This window comes from Lotus japonicus, chromosome 1 (assembly GCF_012489685.1).
Source record: "Lotus japonicus ecotype B-129 chromosome 1, LjGifu_v1.2".
In the NCBI taxonomy this organism is placed as follows: Eukaryota; Viridiplantae; Streptophyta; class Magnoliopsida; order Fabales; family Fabaceae; genus Lotus; species Lotus japonicus.
In genome coordinates, this window is record NC_080041.1 from 115724676 (window position 1) to 115748533 (window position 23858).

At 35.7% G+C, this 23858-nt stretch overlaps 2 protein-coding genes across 4 annotated transcripts; one reads left to right on the top strand and one right to left on the bottom strand.

The window, feature by feature from the left end:
- Positions 1-784: 784 nt before the first annotated feature.
- Positions 785-3637, top strand: LOC130729587 (uncharacterized). Of its 3 annotated transcripts, none has more exons than XM_057581385.1 (2): positions 785-1179; positions 2109-3637. In XM_057581385.1, the coding sequence occupies exons 1-2, from the start codon at positions 1117-1119 to the stop codon at positions 3207-3209; spliced, it is 1164 nt and encodes a 387-aa protein (XP_057437368.1). In that variant the 5' UTR covers positions 785-1116; the 3' UTR covers positions 3210-3637. The 3 variants fall into 3 exon arrangements, with proteins under 3 accessions (XP_057437368.1, XP_057437369.1, XP_057437370.1); XM_057581386.1 differs by having other exon boundaries at positions 2112-3637; XM_057581387.1 differs by lacking the exon at positions 785-1179 and adding an exon at positions 1243-2001.
- A 10368-nt stretch (positions 3638-14005) lies between these two features.
- Positions 14006-19053, bottom strand: LOC130729588 (SUPPRESSOR OF GAMMA RESPONSE 1-like). Its single transcript, XM_057581388.1, has 6 exons — positions 18786-19053; positions 17826-17958; positions 17384-17570; positions 15596-16086; positions 14620-14940; positions 14006-14534 (listed from the first exon to the last, which is right to left on the bottom strand). The coding sequence occupies exons 1-6, from the start codon at positions 18791-18793 to the stop codon at positions 14481-14483; spliced, it is 1194 nt and encodes a 397-aa protein (XP_057437371.1). The 5' UTR covers positions 18794-19053; the 3' UTR covers positions 14006-14480.
- Positions 19054-23858: the final 4805 nt, after the last annotated feature.

Genomic DNA, 23858 nt, shown 5'->3' on the forward strand with positions numbered 1-23858 from the left:
ATTTTGATCTTGTGATTCTTACTAAAATTTAGTTTATTTACTACTACGAGATTTGTAAACATATAAAAAAGACACTAATCTTTAGTAGATTATTATTTATTTGCATTTAAAAATTAAAAAGAATTTTTGATTTTGTTCGAAATATCGTGACAGTCCCTCTCAAAAAATAACTGTTCAAGTTTAATCTTGCAATCTCAACCATCGAGAGATCTAATTTGCATACTACTAGATCAACACTTTATTGGTAAAAATAAAAAAGCCCACTAATCTTTATTAGATTATTATTTATTTATTTGGAGTAAATAAATCATTATAGGCAAACACGCGTGAGATTTTCTTAAAGGATAACTCACGTGGTAAAAACTAAGGACATTTGGGTTGTGGATGAAATGTCTAGAGATCAATCGTTGAAGGTTGTAATTTATCTTTTCAATATACAAAAAAGAAATAGAAGGGATATCTCCGACGCTCCTATCTAGAATTGAGTATCTGCTAGTCCCCAAATGGCAATGCGGCCTACCCAATAATGTGGAGGTATTTCTCTTTGTTCTACCTTTTTTTTAGTATATCAGAAAGATAAATTGCACCCAACGGGAATTGATCTCTCGACCTCCCGCACCCAACTCATATTATCTAACTCTTACCATTTGAGCTATCATTCGGGACTTCGTTCTACTGTTTTCCGCACACAAAAAAGTGATATTATAATTTAGGGTTATTATAAAAATATATTTTTCGATACAGATTATAAATATAAATATATATACATATGTGTGTGTCATGTTGTTCATTATCCCTCCTCCTCCTTCACCATCCTCCAATATTTAGAAGAGAGGGGTGGGTATGTGGTGAAAGAGCGAAAAACCACACCAAACGGCTATAATTGACGTTACAAGCAACCCTGTAGAGAGAGAGAACCTCAAAGATCGTAGCTTTACTGGGTTTTGTTGTTGTGTTGATACAGTACAACTCATAACCCCAATTCTACCCCCTTTTCTCTCTTCAATTCTATCTATCTATCTTACTGTTTTTCCCAACCAAACAAAACAAAACAAAAACAACAAGTTTCCTTTTTTTTTTTGTTTTTGTTTTTGTGGGTTGTTGTTCTTCATCACCATGTCTGAAGGCTATTACAATTCCAAGAAGACTGATGATATCTGCGATGATGTTTGTGGACAGGTACTTTTTTTTTCCAATTTTTTGCCTTTTTTTTTGTTTAATTCCCTTCTACTGTACTGAAAAATTTGCCCCTTTATTTTGGTTATGGGTTTTGTGAGTTTCTGTGGTTGGGTTTTGTTGTCAATGCAAAATGGGGTGTTGAGTTTTGTTGAAATTTTTAATCCCTTGTTTTTTTTCTTCTTTTGATATGCATAAAGTTTTCTCCTTTTTGTAATTTGATTGAACTTTGTTCATCTTTTTCCTAACCTAATTGAATTTTGAATGGAATTTCAGAAGAATATCCCCTTTCAGTTTGTGGGCATTAGAGATGTCAAATATGATTAATTTGTGAATTTGTTGTTTTGATTGATCGGCCATTGTTTCAATCGTTTGAGTTCATAATTTCTCCATGGTTTTTCTGGTTTTTGGACTCTAGGTTTTCTATATGGCATTTGAATTGTGGGTTTCAACTCTGAATGTTTGATTGTTTCACCCTTGTTTTGCTTTCTGAACCTTGTATAATCTTTGCAGAATGGTGGTTGTTTCAGTTTTTTTTTTTGTGTCCACCATTTTGAAATCCCATTTTCCTTGTTTCCCCCAATTTGTATTTTTATTTGAGCATTGTGAAAATAATGGCAGGGTGTGTATTTTTTTAAACTGCCTTCATTGCATTTATCATTTAATTTCATTGCAAGTGTTCAATACATGCAATGAGTGCAGTGCAGGTGGTGTTTAAAAGTGATTGTATGAGCTCCTAGGTCGAAAGTTCGATACTAGGAGCCACGTTCTTAGCCTTCATGACTCCCGGGTTGGAATTGTGAAAGCGATTCCCCTGATTTACATGTAGGTAGAGTTGGTGTGTTGGTAATTTTATGTGCAGGAAAGCATGTTGAGGTTTTTGAACATGAAGTTATTCCATGTGTCTTAGAGACTTTTTGTTTTCTATGCAGCAGGGCACCCCCGCAGCACTCAGCATGTCAAGACTCAGGTGTGTTTTACGGGGATTGGACTTCAAGACTTATTTATTCCTATTCGTGGTTGTCCCGGTATGCACATTCGTTGTCTATTTGCACGGCCAGAAAATCTCATACTTCCTAAGACCACTGTGGGAATCTCCTCCAAAGGCATTCCATGAAATCCCTCACTATTATCATGAGAATGTGTCGATGGAGACTCTCTGCAAGCTTCACGGGTGGGGGATTCGTGAATCGCCGAGACGCGTCTTCGATGCTGTTTTGTTCAGCAATGAAGTCGACATGCTTACTATCCGCTGGAACGAGATGCGTCCTTATGTGAATCAGTATGTACTCCTTGAATCAAACTCAACATTTACAGGATTCGTCAAGCCATTGATTTTTGCAAGCAACAGGGACAAGTTCAAGTTTGTCGAGCCCCGACTGACCTACGGGACGATTGGAGGGAGATTTAGGAGAAAGGACAACCCTTTCATTGAGGAGGCATATCAAAGAGTCGCCCTGGATCGGCTTCTGAGAATAGCAGGCATTGAAGATGATGATCTCTTGATAATGTCTGATGTTGATGAGATCCCTAGTGCTCACACAATCAATCTATTGAGGTGGTGTGATGATATCCCTCCAATTCTTCATCTTCAACTGAGGAACTACTTATACTCTTTCGAGTTCTTTCTTGACAACAAGAGTTGGAGAGCATCAATTCATAGATATCAATCTGGCAAGACTCGGTACGCACACTACAAGCAGGGTGATCTACTGTTGTCGGATTCCGGCTGGCACTGTAGCTTCTGTTTCCGCCACATCAGTGAATTCATATTCAAGATGAAAGCTTACAGCCACTACGATCGGGTGCGGTTCCCGCATTACCTGAACCCGGACCGGATACAAGATGTTATATGCAAAGGGTCTGACTTATTTGACATGCTTCCGGAAGAGTATACATTTAGGGAGATCATTGGGAAATTAGGACCTATTCCTCATTCTTATTCAGCAGTGCATCTTCCAGCTTATTTGTTGAACAATGCTGATAGATACAAGTTCTTGTTGCCTGGTAACTGCAGAAGAGAAAGTGGCTGACTTTGAATGTAGCTGTTTGGTAAGTGACATTGTATATTGCATCAGAAGGAGCTCTATGGAATGATTTATAGGTCATTCTCAGGAGTCAGTATTCAGAGAAGACTGATAAAAGGTTTTGACATTTGACAGGAACCTCTGTAAATCCAATTTCAAATACTCTGGGGTTTTTAACCCTGCATGATTGAGGCATGTGAGTTTCTCAAGTGAGGAGTGTGAGGGAAAAATAGTGGTTTTATTTATGGCCTTTGGGCAAGGTTTTTGTATCTTCTCATGGGGTTTGCATGAACCCCTAACTTGCCTAATGGTAGCATGACATTTCCCAAGCTCTTCTTCTAGCGAGAATTTGAATTTCATGGATTTAAGTTATACATGTATTCTAACCATTTTGGATGGTCACTGATTCAGGTTTAATTTAATTTCCTTCTGAACCCCTGTTTGATCAGTGTTGAATTTACATCACTGTTCAAAGTTCACTGATCCTTTGATTATGTTCTGCAATTGAATTTGGTTCCAATTGAGTGATGCATTTTAAAGGATAACTGAGAATATAATTACTATGAATCACAAATTATGAAATTATAGCCGACATCACTCGGTGGGATAAGTGGGGTAAGACTTTTGTTGTTCTTGAATTGTTTAATCTTATTTCTATAATTTCACATTCTATCCCATTCGGTATGCCTTTTCCAAGTCATCATGTGGCTTGGTGAGCTAACTCACTTTGTGAGAGTTTTTCTCCATTTATAAAACTCGAATTTGAATCATTGTTTATGAAAAATTAGGTCTGTACTTTTTGAATCAACCAATAGTCCGTGAATTTGTATAATATTCTGCACCAATATTAAATGTTGTTTTACTAAGGTTAATTTTTTTTTTTTCTTTGTATTGCAAGTGGAGTCTTGTGTTGACTTGGGAAGTTACAACTGGTTGGGGTTTCCTACATGGAAATTGACATGTTCTTTCAGAAGACTAGGAATAAACTACCTTTTCAGCAACAGGAAAGTGCCTTGAGTAACCTTTTTCGTTGAGAACTAATGAGAGAGTCCCTACCACCACCCTAGTGTCAAGAGCACGTCCTACAATTAATATTCCCATTTACTAGTTTATTTCTTCTATGCTTATGTTCATTCTTGCTTGGACCTTAATGAAGAACATTCTTGTTAAGCCATAAAAAATAGTGAAGGTTTTAGTTTTGTTGGACAAAGATGCTCTGACACCTCTAAATGGGGTTGAAGGAAGAGAGAGAGAGAGAGGGAGAGAGAAAGAATATTAAGAAAATGAAAGATGATGGATGACATAATGGGATAAAAGAAGAAAAAAAAGTGCTGCAAACCAAAATGTAATTTAGATTTTTCTGAGGAAATTACAACTCATTCATCTTTTTATTTTCTCAAAGGGTGGAATATTTTAAATATTGAACCAATGCATGTGTATCATTTTCTTAATTTCTTCCTGACTATCAAGAGACAGGGCAATTTGAAATGTAATATTTGATTTCATACTAATTTATTTGTATAAATTTATTATAAAATGTAAAATAACGATCACCATTTACGAATGTGATAAAAAATGTTGGGGGAGACAGGGGAGCTCATGACCGAGCACCAAGACACCAAGAGATATTGACGTCACATCTTAACTCAAAACCTTAAAACATTAGGTTTATGGGTCACATTCCTTATAAAGTCTTCTCCCCACCCATACTTAACCAATGTAGGACTCCAACTTCACACTTGAATTCTCAACAATCTCCCCCGAAGTGCGAGTCACATCCGCATTATCATGACTCCCCTCAGTGCGGAAGCATATCCACCCTCGTACCGCTGTTCACTGTTCAACGAAACTCGCCGCTTAGTCATACTGCTAGGAAGACTTTCGACACAAGAAGCCGTTACTATGGTCCCACAAACCATCGGCTCTAATACCACTGTTGGGAAACAACACAGCTGAAGAAAAATTAAGACACAATCACAACACAAGAAAATAACGTAAAAACTCCAAAACCGGAGAAAAAACCACAACTGTTGCCTAAACCAACAACTAGAGAATTATCACTATGTGAAAATTGTTACAACACATAGACTTCTCTCACACTCATCCCAATACCCTAATACAACCACGTCTTCACAAAGCAAATATTTAAACTAAGTCAGACATAAGCTTAAAGTGCTACTAACTAATACATCTAAAAACAAAGAACCTAGGTCCAATATATAGCCTTGGTCTCCCCCTAGCTTCACCACACTAAGCAATGTGAGACTTCTCCAATAGCTAATTTTTAACCTCTCTTTATTTTAGAAACTTGGCAATGTGGGACTTGACAATCAACCCCAACAATCTTCACCTTGATTGTAAGAGTTACACATCTTCCGCTTACATTGTCTATACCGACAATCATACTCCACCATAAAGAGTAGTACACTTCACTTGGAATTAAACCACCCCAAGAATTTTCTTCACTCGAAACTAAACCATTCCAAGAATTTTCAAATATCGAAACCTTGCTGAAATTTTATGGTGCAACTCCCATGTTGGCTTCCAGGAAGTTCTTCAGCCATCGACACCTCTCACCACACACCTACTATGCTCGAAGCATGAGGACTAAGAGTGACTTAATGCCCAATGTTGACATTGTCTCCCGCTATTGGGGAAGTTCCAAATCACTTAGATTTCTAGGCGATGCCCTATATTGGCTTGAGGCTCGTCTAGTCTACGAGCCCGCAAGACTCCGCACTAGAAGTATGAAATTGAATCCCATTGTTGCTTATCACCATGGAGTAGACTCGATATGAATTTCGCCCTTCGACTGGCGGTTTTGACCAGTGCACAAGGGTATTCCTCTTGAATCTGCCATATGGAGCTTCATTTGTTCGCTTGATTCAATCGCCCCACCTCCGGTGCTCGAACTGTCCTTAAAGAAGTTGGTGGATCTGATTGTCTCCTAAGCGAACACATTCGTTAACTTATGGGCTCGCCCAGTCTACAAATTCACAGCCCAATTCTTACTTTGTCATCACTAAATTTATTTGTCACTGCCTGTCCTTTCATCTTCGATAATTCTTTATCGCTTGCACTCACTGACATCGCCTTACCTATATAGACGATGCCAAATGTTCTAGAATGAAGAACAATAGAGATGATTGTAAGTCCAAAACTCTGACAGAGTTAAGGTCATGTAATAACCTAGCCGTTGAATGTATACATGTCCAAAAGTACCTCTTACAAGATCGGGCATCCTCTTTTATAGTAGGAGGTTGAGATCCCTAAACCTAACCATAATGGACTCTTAGCCTTATAATATTTCCGTCCAAAAGTTCATACAAAGTCTAAATCTCGCCCACAAACGGGCACTCCCTAATATCTCTAAGATTTTGCCTCTATCACAAGCTAGTGTCCTTTACTCGCCCTTGAAAGGACACTTTGTATGTCTCTTGCCCAAGCTCCTTTGTTCACCTAATTCGACCGCCCCACCTCTGGTGCTCGAAGCGTCCTAAAAGAAATTGGTGGATCTGAGTGTCTCATGAGCAAACTCATTTGTTAACTTAAGGGCTCGTCCCATCCACAAATTTACAACTCAATTCTTGCTTTGTCATCACTAAATTTATTTGTCGCTGCTTGTCCTTTCATCTTTCGCATGTCTTTTTCGCCTGCACTCACTAACATTGCCTTACCTACACGGGCGACAGTAAATGTTCTAAAATGAATAATAATAGAGAGGAGTGTAGGTCCATAACCCTAATAGAGGTAAGGTTTTGTAATAACCTAACCGTCGAATATATAAATGTCCAAAAGTCCCTCATACAAGATTGGGCATCCCCTTTTATAGTAGGAGGTCGAGATCCCTAAACCTAACCCTACTGGAATCTTAGGCCTTATAATCTTTCGGTCGAAAAGTGGAATATATAAATGTCCAAAAGTCCCTCATACAAGATTGGGCATCCCCTTTTATAGTAGGAGGTCGAGATCCCTAAACCTAACCCTAATGGAATCTTAGGCCTTATAATCTTTCGGTCGAAAAGTCCATATAAAGTCTTAATCTCGCCCACAACAGGCTGGTGGATAAAATATATTTTTTCAAGTAACTTATACATCACAACTTTATCATGTATTATCCATCATTTATATGTTGGATTAAATAATTCATCATTTTAATATACAAGAATTGATTGAGAAAGTTATACAATACCACCAAATAATGAATATTTATAATATATTATTTAATATAATGTCCAATATGATGTATCAACGAGTTCTAGAGTATATTAGTATATTAGTTGAAAATATATATACTCATGAAATTGATCATTCATTTATAACTCATATTCATATCCTCTTTTCTTTTCTCTCTTCTCTCATTAGGGTTGTACGCAAGGGGATCTATTCATATGTTGGTGGGGCAGGGGCGGATCCAGACTTTAAATATCAGTGAGGCTAAACATAAAAGCAATTATAGACTAAAATATATTGAAAAAGAGAAATATTATAGATAAAACCATGAGAGAAAGTTTCTCATGAAAATAGAAGAGTTTACATTATAGTCCAAGAAGGACTAGGCTTACAACGATATATAACAAAAGAAACAAAACAGTGAAATAACATCATTGTCAATTGTTCCAAGAACATCTCTTTCTATAAAAGTTACAAGACGATCATTTAACCATTGATCACTCATTTTGTTACATAACTGACTCTTCACAAACTTCCAGGAACACCCCCATGAGAGAACCCTGAAATGAATTGCCTGATATGTTGAGACTCACAATGGACTTCAACCCATAAATATCTGAACCCCTTCCATAGATATTATTCCCAGCAAGATTCAAGGTCCTAAGCTTAAAAAATGCAGCACCAAAACCATCAGGGAGTGAATGAAATTGTTGCTGGATAAGTCAAAGTCTTGTAGCAACCCAAAGTTCCCAATGTTGTTAGTCAATGCACCAGAAATCTGATTGGAAGAGAGGTTGAGGCTCTTGAGAGAGGTTAAACTCTAGAAATCTGAAGGCAAACCAGTGATTATGTTGCAGCTGAGATCCAAATTTTGAATCCTGCTGAGTTTCCCTATGGTGTTATCAGGAATAGAACCTGAAAGGCCCATACCAGGAAGTACCAAGTCAACAACATGCTCTTTATTGGCATCACAGAGCACCCCTTGCCATGAATAAGCAGAAGAAGAAAAGTTGTATCCTTGAGAGGAGTTTGGTACACCCATCTTCCTCAAGAACTCAGACACAAAAAACCGGTGTGGCTAAAGCCACACCTAGCCTGTGAGTGGGTCCGCCCCTGTGGTAGTTCTAAGATTGTTTCAATACTAGTATATGTTGGTACAAGATGCCCCCATAATTTTACCACACTTCTTAAAAGGCAAACTTTTACATGTTGTTTGATAAGAGGGGGTTACAATGATGTTTCTCTATTACCCAATCAATGAATGCCTTGTGTAAGTGGGTTGCCTTGTCATTGTAACTTTTGAAATTTGAAATCAGGTCCCTCAACTATAACTATTTGTATTATGAATTTATGTTTATGTTTAAAAATATTAATTATTCAAATTGTTTGATAACATTATTTAAATTCTTTGGGAAGATTAAATAAAGTAAAACAAATTTAATCTGTTTATCTTCTTCATCGATGAACCCCTCCCCATTCCCCATCAACATCATGAACCACCACCACCAGTCTAATCTCATCAGCCCCATGCTTTTCTTTTTTCTCCTTTCACTCCCAACTCCCTGTTCTGCAAGTTGCATCTATTTGAAACACTCCTTGTCTGCTTCTTCTTATGGGTTCGCAAAGTTCCCACCTTTTTTACGTTTGTAAGAGGAGAAGCAAACCCATGTAGAGATTCTTCAAGGATCCCCGTCAGAACTGAAATTGGAGGTTGAAGGAGGCATCCCATAAAAAAACGAAATCAACCCAGAAACCCCAATCTATAGCAACCCTTGAAGCACCCAGCTGAGAGGTTGAAGCCATGGTGTTCCCGCACGCTCCAGATCCACACAAAGGGGTTATTCCCCTTCTTCTTTTCCAGTCACTGCCATCACCGCCTACGACGTTTGAAACTGCCGCTTACGACCTCCCCTGCGATCAGGATCTCCATCCATCGAGCAAGGCGAAACGGGATCTGTGCGAAACGGGTTTTATTCTCAGACCCATCACGATCTGGGTTTTGATATGGATTTTTGTAATTGAGTTTCAAACAGTGTTTTCGAACCACGTTGCCATTGGTGGTGGTGGTGGTTTGATAATTGTTATTGGAACCAGTGCTCGTTTTACCCAAAACCAGAAAAGCTTGGTTCTGAATGGGAAGTGATTGCGTGATTAATCTTTGAATTGGATTCATGTAATTTGAGAAAGGGTCGAGTCGAACACGTGTGTTGTCGAAGTGGTGTTGTTGTGGCCATAGACAAATAAAGATATTTAGGGGATGAAGATGAAGTTGAAGCCTGAAGGTGATGAGGATTGAAGAGGGATTAGTGTTAAAAGATTAGGATTAGATTTGAACAAAATACAAAATCACGTTGTTTCAGTTAAGAGGTTTTCTATTTAAAAATAATCAAAATATACAAAAAGTTGGGGGGAAAATACAAATCTTAAGAAGTTTAGGATCTAAATTTGGAAAAAGAAAAGCTTACTGGTCAAACGGATGATGTGGCATTCTAGTACACTAAGCAACTTTTTATTAGTCATTAATTGGGGGGCATGACTGTTGTTTAAAACAAAACCAGCATTTTTAAGTTTGCCTCTTAAAGTGCCACTGGTCCAGTACTTCTCTAACGAAGAGGCTTAAGATATTGCATATTTGTTTTCTGAAATCACAATTGTGCCCCCATGATGTGCCTAGAAAAGAGGCTTCAAATTAAATGAGTTATAGCTCATAAGCATGTATATTATCTACAATGTGGACTGAATTGAAGTTTTTTATTTTTCAATTTATCTAATCCGGCCTGAGGCTTATGAGACATATAAGTGATCAAATCAATTCTATTCGTATAATAGAACAAATGTGATGTTCAATATGACATGAAATTAGCTGTGTGGTGTTATATTAGTTTTAAATCTAACCATGAATTTTTTCTCAAGGGAAAATATGTACATCAAAGAAACATTATATCTTCAATGCTATAAGTTATGCATGTTTTATCCCACAACTTAAAATTTCTGAATCCGTCACTGATGATTGTATATACATACTCATTTAGTGGTGTCTATCCATATGTGTGTAAACATGGTAAAAATTAATACGAAGAGAACTATTTTACATACATTAATCTCTAGTATATGCAATTATATTCAAACCTTAACTTTTTTAAATGGTCAAATGATAAATAAATAGTTAACTTTTAATCGAAATAATTGGTAATATGGTTTACCCCACCGAGAAAAAATTACATAGAAATAACTCTTTGAAAAAATTATATAAAGTCACAAGAACGAGATATAGCAAATCATATTTTTTTTTAAGGGGAGATAAAGCAAATCTTTGCTATACACTAATAGTAAGTTTTCCAAGCTTGTCTCTTTTCCTTTCTCACACTTTTAACCTAATAAGAAATAAGAAAAACAACAAGAACACGGAGTTTCCCTTTTATATCTTTAAAAGGAATAAAGGATAAGTTCAATTATACTTGTATAGTGCTATTAATTTCTCAATTGGTGTTTGAAATCACTTAGTACTTCCTAATATTTAAGGTAACGTGTTTCCTTACCACGTTATGACAAATGCAATACTCATCACTTTCACACGTTAAGTTTTGGAAAAAAATTAGTCAGATAATATCTTTTTTTTTCCAGTTAAGGTGATGATGAAATGAAGGGATGAGATTCAGAACTATGTGTGGTTCTTACAATATAGTTAATCTGAATGCGTTAGAAAATCTCCTCATATATAATAAAATGAAAAATGTGGTTCTTCATGATTCATCTCCTTTTCATAAATTGTTGCAAAACTATTATATTTATATGTATTACATGAAAAATGATTAATCAGGTATTTAAATTAATTTGTTTCCAAATTTTCTTTAAATTTAAAGTCGCTCACAATAAAATTTATTTACTCTTTTTGTCAATTATTTCAAAAAATAATGAAAACCAAAATAGTCCATGATCTTCTCGTTTCAATGCTCAACTAATAGGGTCCCTTGATTTTGACCCTATGGGTATAGAAATAATTGCGTTAGATTACAAATAAAGGATAAGGTTAAGGAACATTTGAAGGTGCTACATAAATTTAAGAAGTAATTGCATTTTTGTCACTTTAGTTTGGCCTTCATGTGATTTCAGTTGATGGACGCGCGGATCCATGTTAAGGCTAGGTGTGGCTTTAGCCACACTAGTTTTTTTTAATTGTATATTATTAGTGGTAACTCTTAATACATAGTAATAGTTATGAAGTTAGAGATAGAGATGACAAGAATAAAAGTAAATATGAATTATTGTTATTTGTGGATACCTTGTATATAATTTTGGACTGTGTTAATACATTACATAGTTCATAATTGATTATTAAATTTGTTTGATTTGTATGATTAGATTGATTATAGTGAATCTAAGGACGTAGCATTTTGTTTACCATGTTTTTTTGTTTAAAAATGTCTCTCAATACAGGGGAGATCACTTTGTGACAGAGGGTGGTTGTCATCTAATCACCCTTGGACTATAAACTATTATATTTCCATGATAAACTTTTTCTCATAGTTTTATCTATAATATTTCTCTTTTTTGAAAAAAAAAAATTCAATATATTTTAGTCTATAATTTCTTTTATGTTTAGTCATAGTGATATATACGGTCTGGATCCGCCCCAGTTTCAGTTCCTTTAGTTTTTCTATGCTAACTATGTTCTCATACTTCTTAAAATCCTTATGAGTGTGGTTAGTCATTTATCGAAGCCAAATGAGGGAACAACTTTGCACATGGATAAGATTATGGACAAATACAAAAGTTTAGGTATGATGATAAAAATATTTTTAAGTATGAGCTCAAAATCTAAGTTTAAACACGTGAAAATTAGAAATATGAACACTCCTTAAATTTATGAATAGTTGTTACAAGATTTATACCACTTGATATATATAAGAAAAACCAGTCTTCCAAACTTACTATATATGAGTGAGACTGTGAGAGACATGAACACCCCATAATTTGTAGGGGACTGCACAAAATTAGGACGTGAATTAGTGTTAATAGGTATGAGTAACCGTCGTTGCAATTAGCCGATAGAAAAAGGTTATTTGTACAAACACACAATCAAGATACTGATTTTCCCAATCTTATTGACCTAGCGTTTTCCCTATCTTGTTATGGCAAAGTGGATTCCAAAGACTTTGAAATCAGATTTTCATTCCACAACAATCATCCTGCTTGTGGAGTTGTGGACCATTATCATTTATCAGCATTCATAAATGAATAAAAGTGCCCCCACACACTAATTAATGATAGTTGGATAGGATCAAGTCGTGTATTGTGTTCCGTTTTTGATTTTGAAGTTTCTGCATCGATCATGAAAAACCCACTAAGTTCCCTCAATGAAACTGACCGATTTCACATGTTAAAACTTGTCATATTCAAATTAAAGGTTCAGCACATATATGTCTTAATAGAAAAAGGTTAAAATGGTTGTTTTCAACTTCACTCGTAGGTTTTCTTCTATAGTAATTTACTGTCACAAGTCTCAAATGGGTACGCATAATTATTAAGTAGCAAAAATAGAAAGCCATGAAAGCTCGTTGACGCGTGAATTAGCTAGGCTTGCTGACACTTAACGTGTCCTACTGTATTTATTTCTTCTCTTAGTGTCACACACACACACACTGACCAAATCATTTTTAATTAATCAACAAGACTTGCATTCATTAGCAAGACTTATCAATTGACTTGTGGGTGTAGAAATTGTCCGTTTTTCACTTAGAAATTTCTTCTCGCAAATAAATATCAAATCTCCTTCAATTGACGAGTTCAATTCAAGACCCTTCGCTAACAAAAGTACCAACATAATTTTCTTTTGAGGATAGTCAAAGTACAACATCGCCATGTTTCATAATCTGGCTAGTCAAGTAGGATAATGGTGATTTTATAAGGAGTTGTATTTGTATATGTACAACAGTGGTGACAAGTTTTTATTGTTGTCGATGGTGGTAATTGATAATTAGGTTTCAACAACATAAAACTTCACAAATTTTGCTAAGACACCTCACTTTCTCTTCCATCTTATTTTTATATATTTTTCTTTTTATCTCTCTCTGCATTTTCTGTCATACCACATATCATATCACTCATTTCTCTTCATATTTATCAAGGTGGGGTGGAAAAGTAGTGTCAAGTGTCAACAGCTAATTATTCATAATCTAAGAGTGTGTCATATGTGAATGACGGATAGGATAATAGGGACTAGGGAGCACTGAAATGGAGCATCATGTAATCAATTGAATACACAGGCCTTACTGTGTCATGTTGAGGCATTGCTTTTAACACACCCATATATTTAGATATTGTTTCTAGCTATTGGGCCAGTCTTGTATCCATTATGGACCCAAAAATATCGGCTGAAAAAACATCAACCATATATTTGAAAAAAAAACCCACTCAAATTGTTATTTGCACAACCTCCTCACACCAGAAATTCCAAAAATACCCCTAAAGATACCGACCCAGCATCGCTCTATGGAGTATCTTTTACTGAAGACGGGTACTCCCTTAGCGTAAAAGGTAAAGATTTTTAAAAAATTTAGCTTAAAATAATTAAAAAGTATAGATAACTAACCGTATATGGAGAAATGATGCAATGTGAGTAGAAGTAGTACCGAAGACCCCATTCTCCAGGAGTACTAAATTTTTTGAAAAAACATATGCGATGCCATCTAAAGTCAGATTATTCACATACAGCCACTCACATGTCAAATAGATATAGTTTAGAACCTACAACATCATTTTGGATTTTACCCCAAAGATCTATTTACCACTTCCATGGCTTTTACATAACCATCAAGACCAATACAGCAAATAAAATACACCATCAAAACCACTTTCACACAAATACCGCCGCCTAAATGAAGAAAGATCAAACTCCAGCAGCTGTAGCTATGGCTTAACTAGTTAACTTGATGATATGACAAAAGTTGCAAAAGTATCATTTCTCCTTGCAAGTTGCAACATCTCATGATGAACCAGATGTAATTGAAGAATGTGAAATGAAAGGGTGCACCCCCCAGCAATCGAACGGAACGCTTCTCGGATTGCCAATGGCATTAAAAAGAACTTACTTCAAAGAGCACCTCATAACCTGTCCATCCACCCAAGGATACTATCTTGAGAACCAAAGTTCAAATTCTGCATGCAAAATTTAGAATCACAGAGCATGTCAGTAAATCCGAAAACTCTACGTAAATTTGGAGAAAGGGTAACCAGATCTCACCGAAAGATCAAAATCTGGAGGAGTATCCAATTCCAGTGTATCCAGGACAGAAGTTCCACGAGTCACATTATCATTTCCAGCCATTATGTTATCATAGGAAGAAAAGCCATTAAGAGTGGTGGAGTCCAATCCAAAATCATCATTTAATAGAGCAGAAGAATCCAAAATCTCATTGCACAACAATATGTCATCCAAGCCATCAAACTCAGCAACTTCCAGAGCCTGTGATTCACCAGCCAACCATGCAGGATTGCCTCTATTGTCCAGATCCTGAATGTCAAATAGTGGGGCGTGCGATCCTCCAGGGATATATTTGACATCCTAGTTCATAAAAGTTAAATTTTAGAGATGAATCAAATAATGCAAACATAGATAAGGAATAACTAGTAAAACTGTTACATCACTTCTATACTCACTACTCAATAGAGCTTGAACATACTTTAAAAAACCAAGACAAGCAAAAGTGCTTCTATGATGGCTTGTTTACAAGTAGAACATTAGATTTGACCTCTCTTTTCCATTGAATTGTTTAGCTGACTCTTAGAATCAGGTTAGGCCTAACTGTGGCCGAAAAAACTAGCATAGGAGAAGGGTTGTTCTACTTATTATATGGACTATTTTGACAATATCTCTGGTCAATGTGGGACTTCTCAACACACCCCCTCACGCCCAAGACTAGACATTTGGAGCGTGGAAACTGCGAGAATGAACATTTGTGGTGGACCATATATAGGTGGCCTCCTATAAACGGATCTATGACAGACTAATACCATTTTAGAATTTGGGTTGACTCTACCTCAGAGCAAGCTTATGGATGAGGGTTGTTCTACGGCCTTTTTTTCATTATGTTCTACAACCTTTAAAGACTATTTCAGCTATATGTCTATATCTCTAGTCAATGTGGGACTTCTCAACAATGATCGACCTTAAAGTGAAATTAATCATCATATTCAAAGCATCATGTATAGCTACCAACCTGGGCAAATGACAGTGCAGCTTCATCAATATTATCATCACAGTCAACACATTTTCCTGTGCGAGGTGGATTGGGGGGATTTGGTTTTGGAGTCCTTGGACTTGTTCGTGATGTTATAATGTCAGAATCTTCAGCCATTGGATTCTCCTCATTTTTGTCAGTCTGCTTTTGCTGTTGATAAAATATTTTTGAAACCACATATTCACCATCCTTCTCATCTTCTTCAGGTCCTAGATGGTACTGATGCATTATCCAGTTGGATTTAGAGGGCTTGGACCCTTTATTAGATCTTATATAAAGAACCATGATTTTCTTATAGCCCTTATGTACTCCATTTTCGACAACAGCTTTGGTCTTACCAGTCTTATGCCAGCGTACATGGTCTTCAGTCAGACCATCATAATGAATCCTTCGACGCTTCCGTTGACCAGTAGTATAGGCATTAATTGTTCTGTTAAAGAAATGGACATAGCTCCCATCTTTCTTAGCACCTACAGAAAAAACGCCACAATTCAGATATTTAGAGCTGGATGTCAATGAACAAATTCAATTGTTAGAACCTGTACAAAGTTAATTGTGAGATATAATATGCAATAGCAGCCAATAAATTTATTTGGCAATCATAAAAACCTTCCTTCCCTCAATCCCCATCAAGAAGAGTAACAACATGAGATGTTTGTTCTAAAGATTGCTATCGATTAACAGCATCTGAATCTTGATTAGGTTCGGATTTAAAGGGGTAAAATATACATCTTTTAAGGCCAATCATGTCTGCAAGATGCTGATTTGAGGTTTGATGAATTTTGACTGATAGGATGATGGACTGCTTTGTGTCCTAGTTCTGCGTCAAGTATCAGTTTAACAAACAAGCACTATCAGTGTGCTAATGAGCAGACTGCAGAATCCAGAGGACACACTAATATTACATCAATAGATCATTCATGGCTCATGTTCACGACCTATTTCACAAGAGATCATATGCTGAATAAAGATGTTTGTCAAGTTTGACGTCAAACAACAAAAACCCCAAATAATTTTTCCACTAGGAGGGATAGGCTATATGGTTGGAATGATGTCATAATGTTCTATCATAAATCATGTATAATGATAGTCCATTTAAATCCAAATCATTCTTCATTATTTGACCTATAGTTTATCTTGATCTCTCTACGCCTAACTCTTTGACTACATTTTGTTTAAAAAAAACATTTTACTAAATTTCTTCTAGTATATCCTCCTAACTAGAGGGCGAGCCTCGGTACAACAGTAAGGTTGCTGTCATGTAACTTTGCAATCACACATTCGAGTCATGGAATCAGCCTCTTGCAAAAAAGCAAGGTAAGGCTTCCTACCTTAGATCCACAAAGTGGGTCCAATCCCTCCCTGGACCTCGAGCAAAATGGGAGCTCTATAGCACCTACTTTTCCCTTTTTTATATCTTCTTAACTATTTTGTCAGGTCTTCTCCATCCACACCCATACCAGTTAAACGAGACTCTACTATCTTCTTTAAAATATGTGCTACCCTAGCTTTCTCTTTAGTGCCATCGCAACTCCTCCTAATCCTACATTAGGTGTTGTGACCACTAATCCTGTAATCCATTATAACATTCTCATCTATATAATAATGAGTTTGCTTTACAACATAGTAGGCTTTATAGTTGTACGGAAAAAATTTCATTTCAAAGTGGTACTTTTCTATGCCTTTTTGTTGGTACACTGATCAATTAAGTACAACAGAAAGTGTTATAGATGTACATATTTGACCGCAAAAGGTCAGGATTCTCACCTGGAAGATTTTCTGGATGTGTATAGCAAATACCTTCATCTCCTTCCAGTGTTGGGATGAACTCCTGGATAAACATGTGTGGCTTTGCATTCCCAATACCACATTTTGCTGCTAAATGTTCTAAGAGTTCGGCATCAGAAGGATCAAACTTTACACCAACAGGAAAGCCAGGCCACTCAATAGAAACCTACAGACGCAAAGAAATGTTGTTAATGAAACATCTACATTCTACAATCATTCAAACACATGCTAAACTTTTCAAAGTTTGCAAACTTTTCCATGAACACACTAAATACTTGAATCAGTTGTGCATGCCAAAAGCAGCAAATGCAGGGAAAAGGACAGTGGACTCTGCTCTAACTTTTTCTGTTTTCAGTGCATGTGTGAGTTTGAGTAAGCTATTAAGAACTGAAAATGAATGCAATGCTGAATTCCAACATACATCACTATTATCTATATGATAACTACAGTTCGGGCATTCGCGATATGCCCCGCAATCCTTGATCTGTTCAGATGAAGATAAAGCAGTGCTTTTTACTTTCTTTGCAAATCCTCCTATGTCAATAAGCCAACTCCTGTAGAACAAAATCAACAAATATTCTATAAGTTCATTATTCCATAAACGAAGTGCTAGGTTAAGAACTTGTAATGCCTAGTAGCTTCAGACTTTCAGAGTGAATATTTTTCCTCCTCAGCACCTCCTCTCATCTCAATGTATCCTTAACAACTTATCTCATTACCGTAACCTCTTCTTTTAGCTTTGCATTAGTTTGTGGTTCATGGTATATATAGGGTGTGTATTTCATAAGTGCTTATTCATAATCCAATTTGCAAAGTTTATTGAAATAGACTCACAATAGATTACAGGTAAACATAAACACATATTCATAAATTAATCTGAACAACTTGTGAAAATAAGTTCAAAATAGCTTTCAAGCAGGTTGTAAACTATTTACCTAGGCTCTCTCGAACATACATAAGTGTTTACGCTATAAGATAAGCTAAAATAAACTTTGTCAGACGGGTCAAAACCCCCGAACCCTACTCAGCCTATTTCCACATGTGTCTCTCCAATTTCTAGCTTTCCTAATACACAAAAACAACAAACCCCCAAAAATGGTAGGTGCCACAATACCCACAATCTATCATTCCAAACATAGAAAAAAGCCAAAACAAACAGTCCATATCCATCTTAAGTCATCACCAGCACCAAAATGGAAAGGAAAAAAGAAAAGCCATGTCACACCCTACAACTGAAAACCCAAAACCCCACCCCAGGAATCAAAAACAGAAAAAAGCTACATTTACAACAAGAACAACCCACAATTAAAAAAAGGGGCTATTCAGAAAGTGAAGAGCTTTGAAAACCAAAAATGGAAACTTTACAGTGTTGAAAGCTCACCTAGCCATTGAATTGAAGAAGGGTAAGAAGAGAGAAGCAGAACAATGAAAGCGAGAGTGTGTGTGAATGAGCGGGAAGTTCCACTATGAGTGTGTATGTTGGAATTGGAATGGAAGTGCATACGTTTCCGAACCTGTGCTTCTGTATTGAACGATTGGACGAGGCTGAGGTTCGGGTGGACCCATAGTTGACCGAACTTGACTCCGAGCCTAGTGGAATAGTATGTCGTGCTTCGAAAACCGAGTGATTGTCATTATGATGACCTTGTTCCCCAAGTTTAGGATGTCAATTTTGGAAATAAAAAATAAATTCAGATGTAAGCGTTATTAAGGATCCTAAGCCCTATTACCAAGCGTTATTTGGAGCATATTTTGTAGCTAAGTACCTTATCACTATTTTTGTGGGTTGATTCATAGTTTAGGCAAATCAATTATAAAGTTGTTGATAAGGTTGTGAGCATGCAAACAAGATAGTTAAGTAAGAATTAGAAGGCCTCGAGATTACAATGATGTTGGATCATCTCCCCTCGCTTATTATATATGTTATCTTAATTACTGTTATGATCCTCTTATGTTAATTAACCCACGATTAAGTTATTGTTAATTGTCTTATCTGTTTGCATTAATTTAAGAGCAAACCGTCATTTTAAGGTGATCAGTGAAAATAGACATGAAGCCATATAGGTGTTCTAGAGACATATCACTACTTAATCGTAGAAGTTTGGAAGAAAACAAGAACAAATAGAACATCTTGGTAGGAGCAATTTATTATTAATTTCTTACACTCATTCACTTTTATTGATTTTGTGATTAACTTCCCCTAGTTAAGATTAAATTAACATTATTGATATGGGCGATCATTCCATATAAACATTAAGTACATAAAAGGAAAACACAATTTAAACCAAGGCTGAAATTAGGGAACTTTTTCAGGTTTCTTTTGCATGTTTGTGAACTATTACTCTAGAATTGTGTTGGTTTCCATGATGATCATGAGGAGTTAAACCTCTTTTGTGTTGGCGATAGATGAAGTTTTTCTCTCTACCTACGTTTTGATACATTTTGGTTATTATATGGATATTTATTTATGCTCATGAATTTCTCTCTTGCTTTGTTTGAATCTAATTGGATATAGATCAATTTTGCTATTTTATATTTTCAAAAAAAAAATGATATTCTATATTCGATTGGGAAATTAGTAAAATTTAGGAATTTTGAGAGGAATTGAATAAGGGTATTTACACCTTAGGAATAAGGGTAACAAATTATTTGTAATTGCCTGAAATCAACTTAATCTCTAGTTAATTAAGATTACGTATTAAGGGATTAACTATCACTAATTAACTAGAAGGACACTTGATTAAGGAATTAGTAGGTGGACAAATAGGCATAACACCGTGAACGGTTTTAATTATATCCATATAAATCATAGTGGGTAGAAACATTCGATGATAATTAAAACAAGACAATTATCATGCAATTTAGACTCGCATCAATGCCACAAAGAAGACTCGATATCCATGGCATTCACGCTATCATTAGTAACCAATTCTTTTTGTCCAATATAGTTAATAATTTTCTCCTCTATAGCCACAACCAAGTTACTTCTGGTGAGTTTCCATTTTCAAGAACTAAAGTGATTATCATACCCACCATCATCGATCATATGCAGAGAGATCAAAATAAAGCGGACAACTGGAACATGTTTGACTCCTCTAAGCAACAACAACATTCTCATGTTGTCTGCAAACAAGCATCACCAATACCAATTACCTTAGGCATATCATCATTACCCATCTTCATCACTCCAAAATCACTAGAATTGTAAGATAACTCATTTCTGGGTGTAACACGCAGTTGTTTGTGGCAAAATTCTTTTTTGCCGAAATGGATGACGCCGAAGGGCAAATCGAAAAAAGAGGAAAACTCATGGGTTTTGAGCGTCATGTGCCAGAAAAGGAGGAAGCTCGTTATGGGTTCAATGCAAAAGCATCATGAGATTAAGAGTATACTTTGGTGCACTTCAACCAAAAGGAAGTTCCAACGACAAATAGGCATAAGTGATTGTGTTGAGCATTGGTACTAAAAGGCGCTTGCGCCATCATAAAGGGTCCGAGCCACAAGAAGATGGTTAATTGAGAAGCTCAAAGAAAACAGGTATCAACGAGATCTATTCGCCGCATCCTGAACTAGAACATTGTTAGCTTATGAAACATTAGCGCTGAAACGATCATTGCCAATACCGAAAGAACTAAGCATTCAATCCCACAAAGAAATCTCCATATCCACGACATTCAACTATCTTTAGCAACCAATGCTTTTGTCCAATAAAGTTTAATAATTGGATACCTGATTGGAACCAGCTCAAATGCTATTGAAAACAATTTTTTTTTACCATTAGCCAGGGTGGAGCTAGAATATAATTGTGGGGTGACCAAGAATAAATGACTTGTAGCTTAAAAAAATCTAAATTCCCACATATATAGTATATGCAACAACATTTTTAACATTAATATCTAATTTGAAGTTAGTGTTCATCAAACAAATGTTGTATTTATATTCTCTTTCCTTTTAAAAATGAGTTAACAATTTTCTTTCTAGCATCTTCTCCCAAACAACAAAAAATATATGTGAGTATAAAAGAAACCACTTACCCATACTTCCTAGTAAGTTTGGCAATATTAAAAGAAAATCAAAGACTACATGACTCTCTAAATTTGTAGCCCTCACTGAAGAAATAATTTGAGCCACATTTATTCAACAAGTAAATTCACTAACAAGTCAAACAAAAACTAATAATAATGCTATCTAATTATAGTAAACCAAATTACTATTAATAATTTTAAAAAGTATCATATACTCAGTGTCGCAATAGGGTCAAGATGAAACGATAAAAAACTCATAAAGTAAATACAAATAAAGCGTATGAAGTCGCCATCAATTTATTTAGGAAAATTAAAACCCTCTGAATAATTAGAAAACTAATCTTTAAACCATTTTTTAAATAAAAGAGTAATTTTTATAAAATAAAATAACATAAAAATTGAAACAAAACAAGGACTGCTTTATTTTTCATCATGTTCTTATCTCTAGTTAAATAATTAATAGTTTACTAATCTTTCTTAAAGAATAAGGATGAAACAGAGTTCAAAAAAAAAAAAGATGAAACAACACCAGGCCGTAAGGCCTTGAGGGCATTGAGGAAAGAGAAGGGCTAATAACCCAAGTCTCAAATTGAAAAAATCTTATAATAATATTTGAACAAGAACCCAAGAGATATACTAAAATAATGACACCTTAACAAAACCTAAAGAAAGATTCGTTGGTTGAAAAAGGGAGAAGATGGCCGTAGTAGCGGAGATAGAACAAAGGAAAGTTATTAGATAGTTTTCAATTTTATTAACAAGAGCTGGTCTCACACATACTAGTAAAAGAAGTGCAAAAACAGGGGTGACTCCCTGGACCCAAGTGGCTCCGCCCCTGGATTTAGAATAGAGGCTCGCGTTCATTAGATTTAAGTTTTTCAATTACACCTAAGACCTAATTAATTTATTTATGGGTTTGATATTTTGCGTCTATTTATGTTTATTTTGGAAATGTTGGTTCTAGTTTGGTTATGTTGAATTATATGAAATGTTTTGATCTTTTGGAGATGAATTATATAAAGTTTCTATATTTCTTTATTTATAAAAAAATCACTATATAGACTAATAATATTTAAGATAAGTGTTTCAAAAAATAATATTTAAGATAAGGTTAGTAATTTCATATTTTATGATTTATCTTAAATATATTGGTCCACCAACTTAAATCATTTAACTCAAATTTTTATTCCTAGGGTGATTTAAAATTAGTTAAAGATAATCTTAATTATTAATTTATTTTTAAATAATATTTCTAAAATAATAAATTGTTAATTATAATTGAGGAAATATATATTATTAATATTTAAATTCTGTTTAGATAATATTTTTAAATTATAACAACATTTACACGATTTTAAACATATTATCAATACCATGCCTCTACACCAAAAAGTGGCTTTTACAGCGGTTTTTTTTGGCCTTTTACAGCGGTTTTCAGCGGTCCAGAACCGCTGTAGATCTCGCCGCTGTAAAAGCCTTAACAGCGGTTCTAACCGCTGTAAAAGATGCATTATTTACAGCGGTTGATTTAATAAAACCGCTGTAAATACAGACCTACAACAGCTGTTCTCTAGAATAACCGCTGTAATTGAGTCTTCTTTTACAGCGGTTTCAGCCGGTAACCGCTGTATTTGATAATATATATTACAGCGGTTCCACCACGGAACCGCTGTAATTTGTTTTTTTTTGTTTGTATTTGGCACCAGCAGCTTTGTTTGCTGTGGTTCCAACCTCAAGTGATGAGGCAAGATCAAGTGTCCGGTTTGGACTAGCAGCATCCTGCATCTTATATAAGACAGAAATCAGAATCCTAACTGAAAGAAAAAGGGAAAATTAAAGCAAGCAAGCAAATTTCAAAAACAACACAATCAAATCATGTGTCAAGCTAAAGACTTGCCGTGCCAGAATCAAGAGGTACAATACGAAAACCGGAAGGTAAAATGGGTGCATCATCAGAGAAAGACGCATCTATTGGAGCAAAAACTAGTTCTACACTGGTGCCAACTGCATGCTCATCCACTCCACTGCAAAGCTGATGACAGGTGCAGCAACAAACACTGTTAGCTATAAACTTGATATTGGATTAAACCTTCTGAACTATATGCAGGCGCAAGTGTTATAGCTATTCAATTAAAATCAAACTTCATATAGATCCTTAATTCCTGACTATTCCTATAACTACATGCAAATCCATTCATGATATTTGATGCATCTTATCCTGTAAATAGTGGAACCTATTTTTTACAGCGGTCAGTATATAAACCGCTATAAAGCCTATTACCGCTCCGTGTTTTTGTGTTTACAGCGCCTTCTAAGAGAACCGCTGTTAAAAGGTAATGCTTTTACAGCGGTTAGTTTAATAAAACGCTGTAATAGCCCATCAACCGCTCCGTGTTTGTGTTGTTACAGCGGCTGCCACCTAAACCGCT